Genomic DNA, 25,894 nt, shown 5'->3' on the forward strand with positions numbered 1-25,894 from the left:
ACTCTGCAAGACTGAACTAAATGAGATTAAAAAGGAGGGAATCTACACAATAAATCTGTTTTAATTGCCTTACTCTTAGGTTTTGGTTTTGGTTTTTCTGTTTGCAATTATACCAGTGAACTCAGAAATTTTATTTGACTGTGTCCAAGTGAAAGCTTCTATTCTGACTGAAAGACTGACCTTGCCTGCCTGTGTTTTCTCCACCTCTGTCTTGGACTGAAGCCCTAAATACTGGCACATAGCTAATAATATAGCAGATAATTGACAAGGATCCATTTAAATGGAACTCCCTTCCACAAAAGCGATTGTAATTCAAAGCAAACTGGTTTTCCAAATTCAAATGCTCAAGTAACTAAGCAACCAACTAATTAACTGAATTACTTGGAGAAGGAGTTATATCAACCAACAATACTAATCGAGTACTCCCCTAACAAAGGGAGCTAGAGGTTACAGCAGCCAGAGAGAAATATGTTTTTAAAAATACTTACCTAATGAGAAACAAAAATAAAGAAACATACACATGCATTCTGTTTTCTCCAGGTTCATAATCTAAAGCACAGGTAAAACAGCAGGATTATGGGCTCTGTCCTAATCCCTAAGAACGATCATCAGGAAAATAACGCAAGGAAAAGCATATAGAAGACCTTCTTGTTGTGTTTAGTTTTATGTCTCTCATGACATCTATGTAATGACAATGTTCTAAGGGAATACAATGCCAAGTTTGGGCATGCTATTCTAGGCCCATGACATGCATCTGAAGGGTTAAATGTTAATCCAAACCACAGATCAATGTAGTTTGAAAAACGATTCAGTGCTGTCACAGGCTAAATAAGGAAGCTATAGTGTCATTATGTATTTCTGGGAAAGGAATTACAATGAACTTGACTACATTTATACCTGAAAAATAAACATCACGTAAGAACATGCTCAGGAAAATGGAACAAAATTCTGCCTAACGTTAAACCATTACCATTTAGTCTTTGGCTGCTTTTGGACCAAGCCAAATAATACACTTTGAAACAAGTCACCAGAACGTTTCAGGAACTAGCTCATGTAATAGATCATTCCTAGGAGATAGGATTCCACAGAATGGTTCTGGCTATGCTTTCCTAATGCAGAATTAGCCTTTATGTCCATTAAATGTCCTTAAGGGGCTAATCAAGAAATAGAAATTAATTTTACTAAAGCCCACAGAAATGAAAAATTGTGCTGCTTCTGTAAATATTTCCCGCAAGCCTATTGAGCAATACTGCACAAAGGAAGCAAGTTAATAGCTTTATTGTTTGGGGGTTTTGGGGTTTTTTTTGTTCTACAAATAAATTTTGATTTCAAGAAGATATAATTTACCTGTCCTCATCAGAAAGAGATGCCAAACCAGATGCAGTTTTGTAAAGGTGTCAGGTAATGTATGCTACTGAATATACGTAAGATAACGTCAAGTTTTTTTTAAAAAAAACACATCACCTTCCAATTTGAAATCATAAACAATAAAGTATATGGCAACAAAAAGACAATTAACGCTTTGCTCAGACTGAATCCTGAGGAAATTCACCAATTATGTTCCCCATTTCAATTTTCACACTGAATAAATTAATTTAAAAAACATGGATGTTTTTGAACAATAATCTATCATTGTTTAAAAAAAATTAACACATTAGTATCTCCTAACAACTATACATAAAAAGTACGTGACAACAGTCTCTAGCCCCAAATGTCTTTTTCCTCCTACAAACAGTATTTCATAGTTTTTTCAGCAAACAAAACCAAATGAAGAGGATTTCTTCCTAAATAGTCGTATAGATAAGGGTTCTAATGGAAGGCCTTTTAATTGTATTCTCATCACTTCTGAGCAGGGTTAACAAAACAGTAGGAAGGAAGATTTAGATACTGGTATACTCTTAATATGAACAAGACAAAGACAAATGAAGGGAAAATTATAAGTAAAGGCCATGGTTTTGAACTGGCAGCCCCATACGCACATGGCTGCATGGTAACAGTGATCAATCTTGTCTACATGGCCTTTGCTGGAGAACCTGGTGGTAGTATTTTATACACATTTGTGTCAGAAAGGTTCAGGCCTTCATTTTACTAGGAGAAAGGAAAGATCTGTAAAAACTTGTCTCCTATATGAGTCATTATTCCTGTGTTTTACATACACATTTTGATCTCGTTTCCCTAAGAGTAACAGTTTCTGACACCAAGAATACGGCCCAAGGTTCTTGGCACTAGTAGCGTACTGCTGTTCACTGGTGAGAATAGGGAAGATAAAGGTGTTTTGTTTCCTTTGGAACTCTGAAAAATTAGCTGATTACTCTTTCAACACAGAGTTCATTACAGCCAAACCTAAAATTTGTGTCAACTGTGTAATGTATCAAAAGGGCCAAAATAGAAGAGATCATTGTTTATTGCATTTAGCAAGGAAGTAAAGACAGTTATGTATGTCCTGTGCTTTCCTGATCGAATGTAGGGAGCAAAAAGTTATTCCTAAATATTCTCACAAATCATATCTGTGAATGCAGAATTCATGATTTCATGAATAAAAGGTATTTAAAGCTAAATGTTTCCAAAAGGACACAAAGTAACTCAACAGACTATATTAAGCGAAGACGGAATCAAGATCAAAAGCACTTCCATGGCCTTACGGAGAGTCTCTTCAACGTGGTGAGACTTTTTTTTCCCCATAGTTGACCACCCACCCTGGATCAAGCTCTTAATGTGTCAACATATACTGTACTTACCCATATAGGTTTCCATACCCAAACTTCCTCTGAACCCAACAGAAATGTGTATGCCAGGACATGGAGAGACAGCTGTCATTGCCTGAAACTATCACAATCATTTGTTTTTCTACTGTTCATTAGGCATACAGCAAATCTTACCTTATCATGTTCATCAGAAATAGCAATGCCTGAAAACAAAACAGATTTAAAAAAAAAAAAGAAAAGGTTTAGAAACATTCTTTCTATAAATGTAATTTACTACAGTAAGTAAAAGTAAGCTTTAATCTGAAAAGTTTACATACTGTTCTCTGCACACTGCTGTACCATACAACGCTTGTATGGTTTTTTCCATTAGTGAAATTGTCTGGAAACTCGATGCTCTTAACTTTCCTCAGCTGTAATATTATCGAAATGAGTTTGCAGAAAACTATGGAAATTTAAACCTTAAAGCTTAAGTATACTTCTACCTGCTTTCTAGAATTAAACCAGCCACATGATACTTACATATGGACACATTATTATGCAAATCTCACCCTGACCAGCATGCATAACATCATGCTGCAATTACAGGGCAACACGGACATGACTCTTCCCTCTTCCTCCATGGTTCAATATAGAAAAGATTCTATGAAAACAGATGGAATTTAAAGAGAAGAAAATCTCAAAGTAAATCTCAAAGTAAAATTTCACAATAGAATGCAGAACTGTTTTTCTAAATCCTCTGAATAAGAGCTTATTTGCTGTTGTCCCTTCCGCTGATGTCTGCCTGAAGCTTTCCTATGCTTGCTTCCATTGTTATCATCTAACTCTTCTAATCGCAACTATCCTGTAGCACATTAAAATATGCACAACTGGTCTCAGAATTTTCAATGCATCTACACACCTCGGTCATATCACATGGAGAGATCAAGCAATCATACATTTAACGCTATCATGTTAAAAATTCTGATACATTGAAAGCAAAGCATTTCCCGGGTTCCTTCCAGATTTTATAAGAAACATATCCAGGTTAGAACTTCAATTCAGAAACCAAAGACAAGCATCTCCTGGTGGCGAAAATAAAGTGGAAAAGTACCCATGTGTAAGAAGAAAACACACTTTAAAGTTGTTCTGTAATTCAGATCACGTTAACCCAACTTCTTCCAAGGAATGCAAGAGATGATATTGCAATCAGCTGAGTGGAGACTTGTTCTTTCTAAAATCACACTGAAGATTGCAGCACTATAAGCTTATTTCCTTGATATTTTTATTTCTTACTATTTGGTATAACATAACTACATGAATTCTTCAGGGTTTTTTACTGTACTTTTAATCATTAACTCTACATGGATAATTGTCAGCTTAGATGACTTCCTTATATCAATTTTTGTTTTAAAAACAGTGAAGTGCTAGGAGAACTACCATTATAATTTTAAGACTTCATCAACACATAAGAAATATGCCAGGATATAACAGAATATGTTCAGTCATTCAAGAATTTTAAAGTAGATTGTACTGGAAAAGATGCATTTTGCCTAACTCTTCTATCCCTTACACCAAATAATCCATTTTAATAACTTTAAACTTTTATTTAGCTCAGACACTAATGTCCATACAATCTAATCAGTAGTTTGCACCAACCTGAATCTTCCAACAGGACTAACGTGTTGTGAATTTCTTCAATGTCCAATGGGCATTTACTGGAGAGAAGATAACTGCACTCTTGAAGGTAGTAAAACCCTAATTTAAGGCTTGAAAACGTGATTTCCATCAACTAACAACCAGCTCTCCACCATGTTGGATATATTTTGCATAACCAAGGTCAATACATTTTAAACCATAAATGCTCTCAATAAACAAACTATCTTTACTCAGCAATTCCCCATACTGTTAGGACGGTTCTTTTTGATTTGATGCAGGTTTATTTCCTCAAACTGGAGGGTAGGTTCACTTTTCTTCTGCTTTCAGAGACACTCTGCGAATGTGTCTTCAAAACCTGGGAGTGGATGCAAGAGCAATTTTTCCCTGTGCTGACTCACTCATTAAACATATTTATTTTCACGTATGGCAAAAGAAACTAAAAAAGGTAACCCTGCCACTTCCAAGACTCCATTCTAAAAAATGCCAAATGCTTTTATTATTCAACTGCCTATGTTGCTAATCACTGGAAGTTCCAAATAACAAATGGGAAAAATTGTACATACAATTTTATGCCTCTCACAAAAAGCTCTCCTCATTTCTCTAATTAAGTTACATATAAGCACTCTCAATGGAAATAGCTGTGTTTCAGGTTTAGGCAAAACATCCATGGGAGTAGCCAAAATGTCCATCTATGAAAAACTTTTTTACCTAACAATTTAGTCACTTCCTCAAACTGTAGCCTTTTTCACCGTAACACCAGAAAAACTGACATAGCTAGTTTGTTCAACCTCAAATCCAACGGCTTTGTTAGAATATAAGTTACCAGGAATAACTGTTTCTGACTTCCCTCAGCTTAAAGCATTTGAAGCCTGACTCTGCATGATGGTGAACACAAAGAATGGAAGTTTTAGGGCTGCTCTATCACACTCTGCCTCAAGTCACTGAGCAGTGGATAAGAAGGGGACTGCTGAAAAAGTTATCCTGCCTTTGCTGGGGAAGGTCCTCTGACGTTGAAGGGAATTTCCTTCCAAAATAAAGGAGCACACTTTAGTCTTTCTCTCATAGACAACATTTGCTATTGTTTTATATCACACTACGATTCACAACTCTAAAGTAGTCCTACCATTCTTACTTTTTTGCAATAAGAATGTGCAGTGTTCTGACTAACAAGGTGAGAGGTTTGCTTGCCACCATCAGCTAAGGCTTACAGACAAGGTTTACAGTGGGAATTAGTCATGTCTTTAAAAATCCTCCCTTTTCCAAGTAATTAAGGGTGCTGAATCTTGATCAGGCATCACAAGTACCCAGCCCACTCAGCTGTCTGGTGAATTACACAGATTCAGGGCAATTGTTTCTACTTCTGAGTGTAATGACCCTCTCTGCTGTAAGGGTGCTGGAACAATAAAGTAATGGGTCTGAAAATGCTTTCACAGTCCTTCAGAAATGCTCCACAGCCACAACTACTGCCATCTCTAATCAGCAACAAATCTGGAGCGGGGCTGTTGTTGCTAGCACAGCCTCTCTCAACTGGAACACTTTCATCCTGTCAATAGCTTGTTTTTTGAAGAGAACTGGAACAACATGGTATTCTCTGATCGCAAGAAAGGTCTGGCACGCTAAGTTTAAATGAAACATGACTACCATACAATAAATATGCAACTCATTAATAACTATTATATTTTAATTACTAATACCATGCCTACATTAGGCAGATTGCCCAAAAGTGTATGTCACTGTATTAGCCATGTACCTTATAGCTTTTTCATACCTAAAATATTAAGAGTTGTTTGTCATGCCTTTTTTTAAAATTAGCATGAATTATTAAAACTATTCTTTACACATCTTACTACTACTGTTCCAAATCTTTTATCCTTATGGCAATCTGCAAAAGCACAATTATAAGAATGAAGAAATAAAGATGATGATCATTACAGGATTATAGCACCTTCCCTTATTTTATTATATGTCCTATATAATTATTATATATCTATATACCATTATAGCACCTTTATAGATGAAAAAGCCACTTCCCAAAATGTATCTGCAACATGTTTTAATGAAATAAAATCCCTTCTTAGTCTAGAATTAATATCTTCCACAGTAAAGTTCTGCTTAGAACATTCTGCTTAATTTCTAGCTTACCAGGAAATGAACTCCCTTTCACAAGAAAAATGAGCATTGTTAATAACAATTCCATGAGTCTTAAAAGTGCCTAGCTCTTTCATATGCAGTTTCTAGCAGAAGAGTTTTATTTGTTGCTGCGGCAACAAATACAACTAATCAAGTACCTAATGCCTCTCCACTCAGTGGTATCATTCCTCTTTGAAGAGTGATTTTTAGACTTAGATACTCTCAATTCAACAGCATAAAATTAATTTTAAAAACAATAGGCACCACACAAGTCCAGGTCTTTTTTAAAATGGCAAGTCATAAAATCCTTGCCTGCTGAATTATTCCTGATTATTACTGATTACAGTACCTTAAAAAATTGCAGTATCTTCATATGCTATACACACCCAAAATTACAGAACAGGTGTTCTGGTAAGAATGAAAGTTGTGGAACTTCAGAGACATCTACTATTTTTGCTTTTATGTGTGGTCCTTGCTTACTTATAGTAAGAGAAAATACAAAATAAAGATTCGTTGAGATTTTTTTAAGACTTACATTTTTCTAAACAACTTTAACGCGTACCCAGTCGTAAGAAAATACTATTTCAATGTATGCCAGACTGCCGTCATTCAGCTCAATGGGAGCAAATAGCTTATGCATTTTCCTAAACATCCAGAAGATGGCCACAGAACCCCCAACAGCCAGTTTTGTTGCTTGCCAAACAAAGCCTTGTGGATTTAACATACAGGTTTTGACATACTAAGACAAACACAATGCACCTGTAACTAACTTGACAAAATTAATACTCAGGATCAGACTGTGTCAGGGAACTTGTGGATGGCTGGACCGTCAACCTCAGTACATCACAGGTTCTGTAACAACCTCCAGGGCAGAAACAGCCTTATCATTCTACCATCATTAATACCGCAGCTTTGAGCATGAACACAGGAGCATGGCATCATGTATTAACTGCCAGCAGTTACCTGTCCCAAATCACTCTCCTATCCATTGTAAATCAGGAGAAGCGTGTGTTCCCTCACTGGTGGGAGAGGCTATCTCAGATGTACTTGCATTTTCCATGGCAAAACCTACACTGCTGGCAGTGTAGTAACTACTAGCCCCTGTGTCTGTTTGCACCATTAAACACAAGGTAAACTGAAATTATTTATTTCACACCATCCTTGGATTATAAAGAACATAAAGTGTTGCTCTGGTCGCACCAAACAATTTCCCCCAGAAAATATGTATACAAGAACCAAACCAGCTCAATCATTTCTATATAGGAACTTTATTAATAATAGATTTGCCATTGACTGTCATGATAGACATTCTTGTATTTCCTTTACTTACACTGAGTCATATTACAACTTCCAAAATTAGACATATTTCCTCCAGTAGAAATTGAGAGATTTTCTGTGAAGGCATACTGAATTGAAATCTCAAGAGTTCTTGCCAATGAGAGGCATATGCCCTTACACTATTAAACAACTACATATCATGTTTCTGTGGTGGTATCCATCTTGAATATTCCACCCGACATCTAGCCACAGAAGAACAAGGGAAACAGCATCATAAGGCACTACACATACAACAAGATACTGGAACACCATACATCAGTAAAGTCAATATCTAGGAAACAGAGATTTAATCTCTCCTCCCCATGGTGGCTTCAAAAAAAGAAAGAAAATAATTAGTCCCCAAATAATCTGTTCTTTAGACTTTGCAGCATTTCTATATCCAAATTTCTGAGTTGCTCCAATAAACAATGCAGATTTCAGGATTAGGTTTGGTGAGTAATGAGTTAGGCAAAGAGAGAGAAACTAGATGCAAATCACCCACCAAATATTACGTCCCAGAAACTCCCCTAGGCCAAGGTCATTTCAGAAGAGGATTATCAACAGACCTCTTGATTTTAGGGAAAGGTGTACACTGCAGTAGATTGGTTAAGGTGTGTAGTCCACAACGGCCAGTAGCCAACCCTTCTACTACCCTCTGAATGGCAACTCACTACTTCTAAGACCTAGCAAGTACCATATCTGAGATGACAGTTGCACAAACCCCAGCTCTGCAATAGCATTAGGGAAACTTTTAACAAGCCAAATGCTATTCCAGAAAAGGACACTTTAACTCAAAAAGAGACTCTAGCCCTGAAACTTAAGAGTAGGCTAGATCAGAACAGTGAATACTTTCTCAAAGGTCATTAATATTTTAACATCTGTAGGAAAAAGACACCTATAACTGAAGTAACAGTGATCTCCCAGCCATATAAGCGCCACTTTATAATTGAATAGCATTAATTACGTTCACATTCTTCCCATTTCAATCTCAGAAAATATCATTATTTTGTATTATTACTCATACATCACACTAAAAGCAAATAGATTTTATGAGCAAAGGCAGTATCGGGTAACAGCTGCAGTACTGAGATAAAATTATCTTTCTTAAAGGTTTGATTGAGCTTATCTAAAAATGTCGATCTCAAAATAAATCACAAACATTGATCTCACATAAGAATAACACAATTTTAAAGTTCAGCCTGGAGAAGAAAGGAAAAATCCTCTACAGAATACTGATGAATAGCTTTGTGGTTCGATTAGCAGAACACATTTAGGGCTAGATGCTCAACTGATCATGGATAAGTCATTTTTACAGAGTAAAGTCTATTTCAGATCAACAACTGTGTATGACTGAAAAAAATACTAAACTATTACATCTTAAAACAAAGTGCTCCACGAGGTGATTGCTAAAAGTCTAGTGTCATGCAGGTGTGCATTCACAGTTCTACAATCATCATCAGAAATGCCTGGTTTCAATGGGAAAATTCAGAGGTCTCTGATAATTGCTAGTGGCATTCTATTCAAGTACATCTTCCATAACCACAATGTAATTCATTAATACTTTCCTATACTGTAGAAGCTTCTAAATGAAACCCCTTTCTCATGTGTTTCAGAGACTGCTAAATGCATTAAAGTAGTTATTTATGTATATATTGTATATATTAAAATTCTCACATCCCACATACTCACAGGTTCATCCATAAAACCAAGGACATGATTTTAGCAGTTTGTTGACATATTCTTCTCTTTTTTTCGAACTAGTTCTACCCTTATTGTTATGAGACTTTTACTCTTATCTTCTTCCCCGTAAAAGATTAACAGAACACAGGCTTTTTATGTTTCATTATTTTATCTTTTTCTTGAAGGGGTAAGACCATGCTTGTCTTAAGCTATGCATAAACATCTTCAACTGATTCTAAGACTATGAGAAATAACCATTTGAGATATTTTGAAGGGACTCAGATCTTTCATTCTTGGAGATATCCAAGAGGAATGGATATGATCCTGGACAACTGGCTCTAGGTGGCCTTGCTTGAGCAGGGGGGTTGGACCAGATGACCTCCAGAGGCCCCTTCCAGTCTCAGCCATTCTGTGATTCTTTATGTTTTGCAGCAATACTAGATTGCAGATGGCTTTCTTATTTACTGATTATGTATTTACTGATTACTCGCCTTTCAAATTAAGAAACAAGAGATCACTTTTTTTCCTACTGGTTATAGCTAGATACTACCTTTTCTGGGAATCCCTCCAACTGACTTGGATTGGTTAGCAAATAGCTTTGCTTAATGTTAACTTCCATTTACTACCATTTTTCTGACCATTGAATACCAATTTAATTCAAAGCATGATACATTTGTTTCTTCCCCTCTGATCTGCAGTATACACATGGCCCTAACAAGGATTCAAACATTACTAACAAAATGGTTATCTCTGATGGAAGGCTATGCATAATTAAGAAGAAGTACCCATCTCACAGTAGAACACATTAAGTGTCATCAAACGCCATTACTATGTGTAAAGTGAAACCTCGAATATGCACACATTTCCGATATGCACTCTAAGCCTTAACTGCTCACATAAAAGATGTAAAGCTGTTCACAAAACAGGCAGGCTTCACACCAACTTTGCAACAAGCTCTTGCTGATACAGTGCTCACTTTTTCCACTCAAAACACTTATAATTCACTGTTTTCCATCTCTTGTTATCTATTTTTCCAGCCTCAGAAGATGGGGGGTGAGATCCTTAGCTATACAGGAGATTTTAACTCTCTTTAAAAGGCCAGAAGGGGAAATAGATGAGCATACATCTGAAACAGCATAGAACTTTTCCTATGTATGATCAGCTGAGCAAGAAGGACGACAGCAATAAAGATGAGTGACCTTGCAATCGAAGAAAACAAATCATGCACAAAGGAAATGCAGTATACTCCTGTATGTTGCTTCATAAACCAAAATCTCCCCTAAATAGTTGATCTGCTACTTTAAAATCCACTTCAATGACACACAGCTGATTGGAGAAGCAAACGAAATCGAGCTTTCCCATGTGGGTAGGCCTCCAGACAATGCTATAAATCACCAAGCTCCAATGCACTTAGACCATAATTATGGCAGTATTCTTCTCCAGCCTCTCAAAGCTCTTAAGATACTTTTAACACTGAGTATGAAGTCACTTTTGGTTTCTCAGATCTACTGCAGCACAGAATTACTCACACATTGTCTTGATGGGGCTTGGGAGGCAGGCTCCAAATATAAGTTTTAATCGTGAGGAGGACTGAACGTAGGAGAGACACAGATATCCACACGCCTGAGCCTCACCTTCCAAAGTTTTTGTGCAGTTCTAATTTCACTTGAAGGGCACAGGTTTGATACCTGGACTGCATAATGAATGAAGCAATAGAAATGAGAGTTAATTCACAGACTGCGCCAGCTGCATAGCAGGCAATGAAGTACTGGAAACTCACTACAAGATCCAAAGCTTATCTTTAAAAATGTAAATTAATTCTAGGACTTGATGGAAAATTCATTTAACTCCAAATATCTGGCTCTATGTGGCACTCTCCCCTATTAAAATACTGAAGAATGAAATTAGAGGATGCTGAAAATAGCCATTGACAGCACATTGTGATCATTTGCATACTGACTGTTGAGCCCAGTCCTTGTCCCATATTGCTTCAAAACAAGATTAGTATTAAAGGTAGCATTAGACTAATACATTTTACGGATGTGCTTGAATCAAAAGCACTGCACAAAACAAGCACTAATACTGGAGAAAGTAGCTACAAGACCTTGCTATGGCTTTTGTAAAGTTGGCCACGTGGGATGCTTGTTTGGGTACAGCACAGAATTTCACCTGTCTTATAACTTTAAAGCTCTAGACACATCTATTGATTGAAACCCTCTACAATATTTTCTATGTGCAATCTGTATTCTCCCTTTGGAGAACAATAGAACCACATTTCCTTTCAGAATTTTACCTTTTCTGACTCTCCAAACTTTTCACGTTTCTTCATTTTGAATGTTTATTATCATCCTAACACATAAGAAATCACAACACAAAACTGATTTATTTCCTGAAAAGATGTAAAAATCAGGAGTACAAAAACTGGAAACAAGGACACACAACTTAGCATTGATCTGATGCAAGAGTTTAAATGATACAACCAAAAAGGCTAAAGTGCAAAATGAGTAAAAACTATCAAAGAACAAAAAAAGCCACAAGAAAAGATACTATAAATACACTAGGAAAGGAGGACAAAGTAAAATACAAAACTATTACACCAAAGAGAAGGAAAGCAAATAACAGATGATACAAAGAAATCCCAGTATTCAGTACTTTCACTGCTTCAGTCTTTACAAAAATATTTAGTTGTAGTCAGATGCTTAACACTAGTGATTTTAAGAGGAAAAACTGCAAGCCAGATGATGGAACGCTGAAAGGTATTCTGATGATTTAGAAACATCCAAGTTGGCAGAACCTTGTGAAATTTACTGTAGAGCACTTCACTAACTAGGTGAAGAAACCTATAATCTGTTAGCAACTGTCTTTCAGGAATGGAGAGGACAGAAAAGGGCAAATACTGTACCTTTCCTCGGAAAAGAAAAAGGGAAGATGTGAACCACCAACCAGAAAGCCTGAATCTGACAGCAGCAAGAATATTTGATGAATTTTTTAAATAAACAATTTATCAACTTCGAATGGATAGGAAAGGTGATAAGAACCAGCTGACATGAATTTATCAAGAATGAATCGCATCAAATAAGTCTAATTGCTTTCTCAACTGGGAAACTTGCCTAGTGGATAAGAGGAGGAAGTAGATGCAAAATACTTCAGCTATAGTAAGACATTGTTTACTGTCCTAGATGATACTCCAGTAAACAAATTAGGAAATTACATTCTAGGTGAAATCACTGCAAGGTAGAGAAACATCTGGTGGGAAAAAATGCACTTACTGAGTAGTTTTCAAGGGCTGGTTGTCAGATCTGAAATGGAATCATGAAGAGGTCTGACAATATTTCCGTTAAAGATCTGGATGAAGAAATAGAGAGCACATTCATGAAAATGGACTTAGGATCAGGCTGCAAGGGATTTAAATTACTGTGGGGGATAGGATTAAAATTCCATATTATCTTGATAAATCATCAGAAAACAAGTACTAAAAAGAAATAGTGAAGAATGTTTCATTTGTGAAATAACTATAAAAACCTGACTCCAACAACAATGACCAGGTACCTTCACCTCCAGTCCAAGTGTAGGACCCAGAAGAGCTGCAGTGTTCTGCACTCCAGGTAGAAAACTCTGTGGCAAAGAGCTACAGAATGCTGCAAACTGTTATGTATAAGGAAGCCAGAACTCAATGGAACCTACACAATATTGACAAAGAAAGACAAAGATGTAGGATTAAAGAGTAGATTCAGTCCTTTATTATTGAACTCTCACATCTTATTGGTCTGCATCTCCAGACAGTGAATAAATAAGCCCTTCTGAAAATGAAAAAAAATAGTTTCCATATCTGTGTTAAGCTTGGTTACAAGTCTCTAAAGCAGAAAAGCTTGAAAATTACACTCCTACCCATCACAGTAACCCAGTCAGGCAATAGTGGGGCTGCAAATCAGACACCCTGATTGAAGTTGGTTTAGCTCCTTAGAGGCAGATAGACCAATTTACTAGAAATGCATTTAAAAAGAACCCTGTAACTGTACTACTATAATTAATATAAATATGAAAATTGCTCAAAATATAATTGTTATGATCAACCCAAAACATTTGGGAGAGAGGGAATTTGGGCAAAATAGTTTTGGATATTTGATGCAATTTGGAAAAATGCTAAATCTCAATTCTCTACAAAACAGATCTTCCATTCTTCATTCATGTCTATTTCTGACCTCATCATTTACAATTTCTGCAGTGAATCAAGAAAGCGCCATGGATAAAATTTCATGAGAGGAGAAAGAAAATATTTCTCATTTAAATATCTCCCAGACCACACCATATTAGTTTTCATGTACCATGGCAGAGTACTTTTCATACTTTGATAATTTAGTAGCGTTTGCTCCCACCAATGTACACCAGCATGCTATTTTTAAACACTGCTTGTGTTTGACTGTGTCTTTTAAGGGCTAACACTTGTGGTTTGTTATGAAATAATCAGCTACCATGTTTTTGAGTATTTATTTGAGATGCTTTAAAAAAAAAATCTAAACTGCTTTTGAAAACTGGAATAAATTAACTGGGTTCAAGGATACAGAATACCAAATTGTTTTTCAATGACAGGTCTGATCTACATCACTGAGGTTAAGTTTTCATGAAGGTGAATCCAATCGAACTGCTACCACCCAAAGGAGCAGTTTCACTGCTGCATGTTCCCACCATTTTCATTAAACCAGCCTCTTGTGTCGACGTCTTTATGAGCTAATTCAGCTCACTAAACTGGCAGAAAACCAATGTAACAAAAAAAGAGGTGCAAAGGAAGTAGTTTCTGTCAGCAGGAGAGCTGCTAAATTATCTCATCAACTGGAATGTAACTGCTGCTGTCAATGAACTTGGTCTTAATTGAATAGAAGACCACCTTGTTGATATATACTTCAAATTACAGTTCGGGCTGCATGGTTACATTAAAAAACTAAAATCAATCAACTTACTGCGAGACAGATTCTCAAGGGCTTTTCCAAGTTTTTTGCTCTCTTGAAGAATATGATTTAGTTCATCAAAATCATGGTTCTCCGGTTTTGTCCTCCAATCCCATTTAGGATGTTCTATTGACCTTGGCACTAAATATACACAGATATATAGATGAAGTTTAGATTTGGTCATTCAGGCTTCTACAGCAGAAAAAAAGCTGCACAGTGAGTTTACAAGCTCAAGTACCTTGAGTGGAAATTACTTAACTATTCTGTTTTAACAGCTGGAAATACTTTCTTTCATCAATGTGAAGTAAAAATGAGAACAGCTATGAACAAATGCATACTTGGGATGATTCTTGCAACAGAATTAATTGGCAAAAGGAATTATTAACATTAACAATTTAAATATTAAAAATAATGCAATAATGAAAAATGTAATAAAAACATTGCATATGAAGTTACTTAATTTGTATCAAAATATAATTGTGTGTCCTAGGGGCCAGTAAGGAAAAATGTCAAAATGAAAATGAGTAACTGGTACTTTTGGCTTTTTTTCTAAAAAAGAAGTATTAAAACAACATGTATATATGTTTTTTTAAAAAAAAATATCATAAAATGTATATTACACAGTTCATAAAAACAGTGAAACAAAATATGTCCCACCCTATCATCTTTATTCTGACACTTAAACTATCTTTGGCAAGCATACTCCTGAGCTTACAGTCATTATCTTTTACCAAAACCTTTGGTTTAATTTTATATTAACAGTTTTCTTAACTGCTGAGCTAATTTTACCTACAACGGCAGGGAAGAACAGAAGGAATTTCTGAGATATGTAGGATCCCACAATGCACAGACCTGCATTAACCAACTTGAACATTTTGTAGAAATGAAAACAAAATGATGCTGTCACTGGAACTGCAATTTAACATGTTCTTTTTGCCATTGTTCTGAGGTAAGTGATCTGCTGCCTTCCACACCAAATACAATCGTTGGGTTGACTCCGAACACAGCATTACTGTGCTGTTGTGAGTACAACGATGCCTACTCCACATTCCCAATAGAAAGAACCAGTTGCATTTTTCAATGGTTGCTAACTACTCACTTAAAAATAACTTCAAAAACAAAGCCTATAACATCCAATATATCCTGGCCAGCTTTGAAATTTTTATTTACTCTTTTGACAGCTGTCAACTAATTTATGCTTACAAACTTCATTTCCATTACATGCTAAGAAAGAAGCTTGCAGACTCCTACAGATCATGCAAAAAAAAGTAGTACCTTATGATCATTTGGAATCTCAGAGTGCATTTATGATGGTATGGGGAAATTATGCTCTGACTTCAATTTCTGGTAGCTATTACAAAATGTGTTAAATAACTGTTCCTATTGAAATTTCCCTTATTGCTCACTGCCTTCTGTGTGAATATAGACTCTCCTCCATTTTTGATCAATTCCAAAAGGAAAAGTTGAAGGCAATAGCCATCTCTTCCAGATAAAGAAATTGGAGAACGGTATGTTTAAGTCAATATGTCACAGAGAACATGATTCCATCTCCTGTAGACATAAACCAAGCCATCTTCAAACTAGACATCTACACAGCCTAACAACACAGAGTATATTCTGATCTGTAACACTCACCCAGGAACACGGGTAACTATTAGGGAAGTTAATACGTTAGACTTCAATTACACATTCTTGAAGACAGAAGACAAAGGAGACATTGAAAAAGACCTACAGAGATCAGAGTAGGAGGAAAGAGACACTGGAAGCCTCAGTAAGGAGAAGGGAAGAGAGGGGCAAGTTGGTGTGTCAAGAGTCCGGTTCTGCTTTGTGTTCAAAAGACAAGTCATGTATTTCCTTCTGAGGACAATGGAAATAATGAGCTGTGGTGATTCCTAGCAAATACATACAGGCCTTAAGGTATTAGGGTATGTCTAGCCTCTACTCAAATGGCAGCTTTTAATTTTTGTTGATACTTTCAAATGGCAATCATTTAATTTCCAATTCCCCACTTTAGGAACCACTATGTTCATTAGAAGTTATCTAAATTTTTGTGTGACCAAGTATTGCCTCCATTCATAGACCCCAGCATAATTAACTTACATTATATAGCACAACTTCAGTATTTGTCATCCTTTTTCTTATTTACAGAAAAAAAAAAGTTCCACCTAGTATTTTTTCCTCAACTTTTACTAATTGTAAATACAAACCGTTAGTAAACTAGAAAATAAATTCTGCAATGAGGTCTCTCTATTATTGCTCACCTTTGTTTTATATTGAGATCACAGGCTCCTTTACTGCCTGCTTTTTCAGCCATCTCATCTTCTCCCTTCAGTGTACCAACACTATACTGTGCAGCATCGCTCTGGCTATTAGCAGTTTGACAGACTTTTCTTTCCAGATACTGAACTTACCACACCACAGAAAACTCACAGTACCATCAAAATACAAACAGGCAATAATTTAATATAGTAAAGCCATGTACAAAGGTGACCAAACCTTAGAGTTTCCAGGTTGCAGAAATTTCCCACATTGGAATTAGATATCATGTTAATTTGAAACTAACCACAATTTTCAAAACACCAAAGGACAGAATTTTTGAGAAAGCATACAATCTTGAAATAAAATTTCTTATGGGACAGAAGCTGAATGAACGAATATAAGTTCTACTCAACAGCTGTGGAGCTTCCAGGATCAGCAACTGCTGAGTATATGGACCAACCTGCATCAGGAAAATCTATGTATCAAGGCTCTATCCTTGGAAAGAAGAGAAATTTTCTCAAGAGACAACGGTCTGGTCCCTAGTTTCAGAGAAATGTCCCACAAACACAAGCGGCTTGGACTGCATCTCACTAGACGGATGGCAGGAAACCAGTCAAAAATAGGTGGAAATTCGCTCTGCATGCTGGTGTATTACAGTCTGTGTTTCAGTGAACCATTTTGTATTTCAGTGAAAAACTATTAATACAGACATACTGTCATGGAACATTTCTGTGTTGCGATAGATTTTGTTTCAACAATGGGTTTGGCTCATTCTGTTGAATGAAAACTGAGGACAAAGTTAAACAGAAATGACTGAAATTGTTATTACTTCTAGAGAGGACATAGTTCTTACTGACCTACTCTTCCAACTAATGAACAGATACTAAAAGTCAAATCTACTTCATTACATCACGTGGCATGTGTCTGTCCTTTCAAAGTTCATTTTCTGCTTGCTCACACATGTTTTTAAAATAGAAACTTGTATCCTCCCAACTATAGGATCAACAAGCACTGGGCACTTTCAAATGGATGGCTTTGTGTGAAGCATGCAGAAATATATAAGGAACATATGACCCTTTCTTGAGATCTTTTGAAATACATGACATTATTCTGTATGTATGAGCTCCATCATGTATCATTTCCATGCATGTATCACTACACACTTAGTAAAATCCTTTCATAATATTCTGACTTTCCTCTTTATTACACTCACTCATTCCTCAAAATCTTCGTATCAGTAATCTTAAATCCCTCATCACATTACCTGCCTCAACCTCATCTCCGTTATTTGAGAAATTTATAGAACACTTTCTCTTGAAATTATGTGCCTACAGTTCAGAAGATTTATTACATCTACATCATAGCATTTGTATAGAAATATTTATGTTTTCCTTTTATAGAGCAGAGATTTCCCCATCTCATCTTAGAAGACTGTAAAGACATGCTTTCCAGTATTTGTGATTTTCTGGCAGCATGTCCGCCCAACAAATGCACATCAGATTCATTTGCAGATGTGTTATGAATTCTGTCACAAATCAGCAGACCTTTATTTCCAACTGGATGATGGTACAAGATCTGTATTGTTTTTATCTACATATACATGTCTTTTCAAGACATGATTTGCAGACAGTCAGACCAGTTGCTCAATAAATCCTACATATTTCATTAATACATTGTATGACCATCTTACATCTCAAAGAACAAAAATGCCTGTTGTTATTGAGCATAAAATTACTCATGTACTTAAACCCTGCAATAGCATTCAGATTAGAGTTCTTTGATAATACAGCCAAACTGGTTTATGCAGTACCCAGACATTAAAAGGCTAAGAGAATGATGGCCTACAGTCCTAGACTGACCAAGGGCCATCAAAAGTAGACAACATTGTAATTTTAAGTGGGATATGGTGAGAATGGTGAACTGAAGCAGAGTGGAAGGATGATCTGTGATCTGATTTAATATGGAGGTGGTGAAGAGGTCAACTTACTTGGCTTAAAAGGAGATGACTGGGTCTGTTTCACAAACTATTTAGAAACTTTGAAACTTGTTTTTCTTCAAATACAGAATGTGGTAATTTAAAATATTCATTAAATATATTTATATATATACACACAAACACACATACGCACACACACACACTAGGAGCCCCAACTCCAATTCTCTTCCTTGCCAGACAACAGCAGCAGCTTCTGCTTAATTCTGGTTTTGCACACATCAAACAAGTGGTCAGATCATTTAGATACCAGGGTTTCTTGTTTTTGTGTTTGTTTCAGGTGCAACCAAGATTGTAACAGGCAGGAGGGAGGGACTGGAGAAATCTTTCCAGTAAAAAAGTTGAATGCCTAAGGAAGATAAATCTGTGCAGGAATAGCATGCAGTGAACATCAGCTCTGCTGAAGGAAAAAAGTATTTCCTAATTCAATAAATCAATTCTCCTGATGTTTCCAAAGATTCCCATCAAATTACAATTCTCAGTTCTGAATAAACTTACAAGTTCAGGGTCATTTGAACAAGACAGTCGTAAGACAAAAGCTCTGCAACAGAACATATTACAGCTGATGGACTCTATTCAATTTTGGGTTTGTTTTGGCAGTTTTGGGGGGCTTTTTAGGTTGTTAGGTTTGTTTGCTTTAAACACAAATCTGAGAGTAAATCTTTAGGCCTCAGCAGGCCTAAAACATTTTGTTTCTCAGGTGAGTCCTTACTACCTCTTTGGAGAGGCTTTAGAAAAAATGTACAGTGACACCCAAAGATGTTTTGACATACAAGCTGAAGGCACAAAAAAAATGGAATACACTGTGCACATATGGACAGAATAATAAATGGCTTCTGAACATGTTTGCTTTCTGCTGATCCAAGTAGTTGAAGGGACATACAGTACTCACTGATTTTGGCATAAACCCAGCAAAAAAAAGGTCAAAAAAAAGTCATTACTGATTTGGTTGTTGGCAGAAAATAAGAGAAGCAAGATATGGCAAAAAGGCATATGACTGAAACCAGCCTCTGTGATAGCAATTAAAAATATAGTTCAAACACACAAAGTATTTTGAAAAAGTTGCAGAGAGAAGTATTTGCAGGGATGAGTAAGTCATGAAAATAATAGCAGAAATCAAGGTTTAAAACAGTATTAGGGACAACAAAATAGGAAAGGGCGTGAACAGGAAAGCATGGAATCAGGGGATAATTAGGATGGAAAGGACCTCTGAAAGTCTTCTAGTCCAACCAGCTGCTCAAAACTGGTCCAATGAGGGCAGGCTGCTCAGACTATCCAATTGAGTTTTGAGTTACCTCCCAGGATGGAGATTCCGCAGCCTCCCTGGAAAACCTGTTCTAGTGTTTGACCACCCTTGCAGTACAATTTTTGTTGCCTCTTGTCCTTTCACTACACACCTTCCAGAAGAATCTGGCTATGTCTTCTCTACCACCCTCCAGTGTAACAGTCGGTGGCAACAGAGAAATCTCCCCTTAGCTTTCATTCCTTCAGGATAAACAAACCAATATCCTTCAGCTTTTCCCTGTCCATCATGTGCTCCAGCCCTTTCATCATCTTGGTGGACCTCCACTGAACCTGCTCGGTACACCATAGCCTATCAGGACGTACTCCAGATGTCATCTCAAAAGTGCAAAATACATACTGCTGCCTATACTCTTGCCGATGCAGCCTAGCACGCAGCTCACCTTCAGCACTGCAAAACACACAGCCACAGCTGGTTCATATTCAAGTTCTTGTCCATTAGCACCCCAGGTCTTTTTGCAAAGTTATTTTCTAGCCATTTACACCCCAGTTCATACTATTGCTCAGGATTATTCCATCCAAGATGTAGGATTTTGCATTTGCCTGTGTTGAAGGTCATGAGGTTCCTCTCAGCCCATTCCTCAAGCCTGTTGTGGTCCCTCTGAACAGCAACCCTGCTACCCAGAATACCAACCACTTCCCACAATTTGGTCTCAGCTGCAAACCTAAAATAACATTCTACCTCATAATCCAGGACATTAAGAAAGACTTTTTGAATGGTGTTGGTCTCAGTACCAGTCCCAGAAAAATGCTGCTTGCTGCTAGTGATCGGCTTTCCAACTGAACTTTGCATGCCCAGTCACAAACCCTTGAATCCAACAGTCAAGCCAACTTCCCACACTCTTGTTGTCCACTTACCCAGTCCATATGTCACTGAGTTATAAGGATACTATGGGAGACTGACAAACATTTTGCTAAAGTCAAGGTATTCAATGTCCACTGCTCTTTCTTTGATTTCAAGGCCAGTTATTTCATCTAAGGGGGAAATCAGGTTGATTTAATCAGGCACATATGATCTCATAAATCCATGCTTGCTGTTCCCAATCACATTTTCCTCCTTCCTGCGGCTGGGATCACCTTCCAGGAACATTTGCTGAATAATCTTCCCAGAGAGTGAGGTTAGGCTGATCAGCTTGCAGTCCCCAAAGTCTTCTTGCCCTTCCTCAAAATCAATGTGATGTTTGCCTTTTTCTAGTCATCAGGAACCTCCCACAATCATCATGACCTTCCAGTGATGATAGAGTGACCTTGCAATGACATTAGTCTCCTCTCTCAGAACAAATCCCAGGTAGTGGCATGTATTTATGTACATCCAATTGCCTTAAGCACACTCTAAGACTATCTTCTTCTGTTGTGGGTAAAGCTACACTCTCACACTGCAGCTTAGGAACATGGATAGCTTGAGAGTAAGCCTTTCCAACTGAAAAGCATTATTAGATGCCCTTCAGTCCACAAGGACAGATCCTTGAGTCCAGTCTTATTATGGATGTATAAATTACTTCCTTGCTCGACACGTGACCTGGAAGTTTAGAGTGCCCAGCCTCCTCTTTGTCCCTCTCCTGGGACCACCTAAGGACGAGCAAGCATGAAACTTGGTGTAGGCACACAAATTAAGGGAGTGAAAAGATGTCACTCCACTACCTGGGATAAAGACTGAGAACTCTGGGTCTTTAAGAGATGGCATGGAAGTTACTTGATGCATATGACAGAGTCTGAAATGCAAGGGAGAATAACACAGCATGGTGACAGGAACAGCTCACAACACCCTTGGCCCATTGCTGTGCAACATTATGACCTACTGAGGCCACTGGGAGATTTGACTACACTGAAGTCTGAACTACCCCATCTCACTTTTAGAGGAAAAACAGCAAGCCTTCCATTGCAGCATACTACATCTCTGTTCTCATCTGGTCCACCTAATCACACTCCAAGTTATTAAAAAGACTTGCCTTTACAAAAATTTCAAAAAGCTGCAACAGTAAACAGAAGAATTTGCAAATCATTTTGGAGAAAAAATCTTGTATACACACTTGTGTGTCTGTGTGTACCTATACATACGTATGTATGTATATTGTAGATATATTTACTAGCGTAAAAAAATCTATTCAAAATCAAGTTTAAGTCTCTTCAATGGCCAGTACACAGGAAGCACTATATTTCACTAAGGCTTGCTGCCTCTATTTTTACTACTTCTATTTTACGGGTCATTGACAATATTCCCTTCAGTCACTCTATTTCTATTCTGCCTTTTCTTTCAGTGTACTTTTAAGATTCCTTCAACAACTCTCAGAGCAGTACACCTGTTCTGCTGCCATGGCCCCTGTATCTTGAATAGTATCTAGTTATAATTTATAGTTTTGCCTTGCCTGACCCACTGCAAACAATCCGTTACTAGGACCAGTAACAGCAGAACAGATTTTACACATGCAAAATGGCAATGCAAACTAAAACATCAAATCATAATTGGTATGTGAACATAAAATTGTGCATGATACCCAGATATTCTTCTCTTTTTCTCATCTACCTAGAATTCTATTCTATCTATTGATGACAACATAGGGTATTATTAAATATTCGTAACTCAAGTGAAAGTAAAGCAAGAACCAAACTCATCTAACATATATATTCAGCCATTTCAACTGCTCATAGTTTGTATTTTATTTTAACCCTAATTCAACAGAAAAATATACTCTGGGTTTGGAGGTATGCACGAATTAATAATGTAGTGAAGCTTTCTTACATGACTTGGACTCCGGTGACGGTGGAGAAATGTTGGACACGGCAAGGTCGCTCTTTGACTTTTTAGGCTTTTTTGCATTTACCTGCCAAGGTTTATCGTAACTTCTAAAATCTCTCCTTGTTCCTTTATTTTCTGTTAAAAGAATCGAATCAGGCAGTTACAACATTTGTAGGGTCATTTTTCAAACACTTAATAAACAATTAATCCAGAAAAAATGAGACCTATCAATCTAAACCAGGGTCCGCTCTTTTTGTTCTGCTATTTCTGATTTTTTGCTAAATTTCATGTATTTCTTCCATTTCCTAAACATCAAAATTTAGAAATTTATTACTATGTTTTTCATTAAAACCATATCTTATTCTAATTATGAAAAAGTCCTTAAGCTCCATTTATTGTCTTACATGTTTGACTGCCTATGCTTAAAATTTTACACAAACAAAAATCTGATTTGTCAGGCAACTAACATTTTGACTACCTATTATAGTCTGAAACATATCATTAGTGCATTTTTAAATACAAAACCAGCATTCTAATAATAGCTTGTACCACAACATCAAAGCTAAAATTTCTACTTTAGAATCAGAGCAAATATTTCAGAATTTTTTTTATGTTTCTGAACATCTACAATCATAAATTATTCACACTGGAATTCATAAAGTAGTAAGTGTTGGAATGATGAGTATTTAAAAGTGTGTATTATTAAAGAAAATACCTCAATAAAGGCTAATTTCAGACACAAAAACACCATGGGAGAGAAAAGGAAAACAAAGCAAAGAGAGAGGGAAAGCAAAAAGGACAGCAGGGGAATCAAGGGATCTTTATATGCACCTCCTTTCTCAGTGAGACTGGGATTGTTTCCACCCTGTAACTCTGATCCATACTGACATGACCAGGCTGAGCTGACAGCCAACAATATGTATTAAATTCAGTATCTATTGGACAAACAGGATTTATCGCGCATGCTCAAAATCACATAGTAGTACCTGTTCAGTAGGTATACGTGCATCCAGGAAATCATGAACAAAAGTATGGGAAGATTATACTGGAGACTAGCCCTTTCCAGCATACAGAACATACCTGATGTTTCACTCTCTGCCCAAAGGGCAGCAGAGCCAGACAACGTTCTCTGAAGCTGACTGCGGTTTCCCTGTTTGGACTGAAGATGATCAATTAGAAATGGGATGGGCTGGTCAGGTGTCTCTGTTATCAGCTTGGTCATCAACTCCTTTAGAAAATTAAAACAAAACAAAAAATTAGTGGGATATTGCATCTAAACTAATCTTGTATTTACCAAAAGTAAAGGAGCATTTATAAAGGAGAAGCCTGTTTTCAGCTTTGAAGAAAACAGCTGGAAACACCCATCTCCTCAAAGTACTGCTAGCTTTGCCCTATGAAGTGTTTATGTCTGAGTGCTCTTAGCCTGTACAACATCACCCATCCACTGGAATTTACCCTGAACAACCCAATCCCTGCTACCTGCTCAAATTTACCCAAAACAATCTGAATACTGTTCATTTAACCATTCAGAACAAGCACCTCTTCTGAGCAGCAAGTAACTTCATTTAAACTGTCTCTTGCCAAGTAAGAGAAACACTCTGATATATATCATGTAAGAAAAAATCCAGAAATTGGAGTAATTCATATTTTAGTTGCTTGGCAACACTCTTAACAGAAAACTTTTCTTTTTTTCCCTGCCAAAATGCAGAATTAGTGACAAGTGGAAAGATGTAATCTTGTGCTTGTAATGGACCACAACAAATGAAGGAATTCCACTGCAGAGGATTCTATTACCGAAGGAAAAGTGTAATATCTGACTTGTAATTTAAATAATTTATCTGAATCATGATTTGAAAATATTTTTCTGTCTTAGATTAATAAAAACAAGATGATGAGAACTGAGATAGGTGCATTGACACTATTAATTTTAAAAAAACATGCATGGGTGATAATCTATTAATAATACATTACAAAATTAATGTAGCATCAAAAACGTAATGTGGAGATGAAAAATTTTAGAATGCCTATGTGTCAGTGTAAGACAAATGCTACTTGATCACTGTCATCACTGACTTGCTTATCACAGGAAGAAATTATCTTCACAGAAACAGACCTAATAAAATAAAACAAATTATGGGATTCTTTACTTTATTCTGAGATGCACCAATAAAACTAAAGAACATATTTACACAGTAAAAAAAAAAAAAGTGATATTCCAAGGTGATATGAAATTAATTCCTATTCAAAAGGACCACTTTTTTATCTACTGTTCACATAAGACCTGAGCGATACAGACATCTGTGCTGTCCCAAAGCATAATCATCAGTTCTAGTCTGTGACAACAATTAGAGAAGTTAAAAAAACTGTAGATAGAGGCTACTGTTATCTATCTGGAGTAACAAATAAGTTGTACCAATCCTGTACACCTAAAGTAAAAAAGAAATAACATCGCTGGAATCCTCATAAACTGAAAATAGTATGCAGTTCAAAAAAATACTACTTATTTGTGTAATAAACCTCAAACTGATCTGCCTTGGGCACTTTCAGAGATGTCATTGAAAGTAAATACAACTTCAAGTCAACACAAAGGTGACTCAAATTATGAAGGCTGCCACTTAAGGAAGACATAGCTTTTCACTATGAGCATTCTGCTGTAAAAGGGGGGCAAAGAATCTCTTGGGGATTTGCTTCTCAAGCTACTCCAAGCAAGGTGTCAATGTGGTCTCCAACTTACTGCAGCAGGGTTCCTGAACTCTGCAGAATGTGAAAAGAACACCACTCAAACCAGCAATAACAACAGCAGTGATAGTAGCTTCAGATATCTGCTCTGTGTAAATCCACATTCACCTGCAGGAGTTATCTCCTTTCATATCTTCCTGCCACACAGGCTGTCAGAAATCTCAGAAGTAGTATCACAACTCCATAACCCTCACTGCCTTTGCCCTCCTACCAAATTCTGCTAACCCATCCATCAAGGGACCTAACCCCATCCACTCAGCCCCCAACCCATGCTCTTCAAGCCCGTGTTTCCTTTGAGTCTCTTGTCACCCCCGGCCAACTGGCAATTACAAGGAAATATGTTACCTGCCTGTGTACGGCTGCCTAGCTATGCCACGGGGTGGAGGGTTGAGAGGGGCAAGACAAACAAAAAAAAAAACCCAACAAATCACAGGCACTAACTGTACTTAGT

The 25,894-nt window shown here is 36.9% G+C and overlaps 1 protein-coding gene across 1 annotated transcript in view; it reads right to left on the minus strand.

The window, feature by feature from the left end:
- Positions 1-25,894, minus strand: part of C3H8orf34 (chromosome 3 C8orf34 homolog) — a 166,933-nt gene that overhangs the window by 111,473 nt on the left and 29,566 nt on the right. Inside the window, exons 2-5 of the mRNA XM_037382037.1 lie at positions 23,785-23,932; positions 22,708-22,839; positions 14,426-14,554; positions 2,880-2,908 (exon numbers count right to left, since the gene is read on the minus strand). Of these exons, the coding sequence (XP_037237934.1) occupies positions 2,880-2,908; positions 14,426-14,554; positions 22,708-22,839; positions 23,785-23,932 (438 nt within the window). The remainder of the gene's footprint in view (positions 1-2,879; positions 2,909-14,425; positions 14,555-22,707; positions 22,840-23,784; positions 23,933-25,894) is intronic.

Source organism: Falco rusticolus, chromosome 3 (genome assembly GCF_015220075.1).
Source record: "Falco rusticolus isolate bFalRus1 chromosome 3, bFalRus1.pri, whole genome shotgun sequence".
Classification (NCBI taxonomy): Eukaryota; Metazoa; Chordata; class Aves; order Falconiformes; family Falconidae; genus Falco; species Falco rusticolus.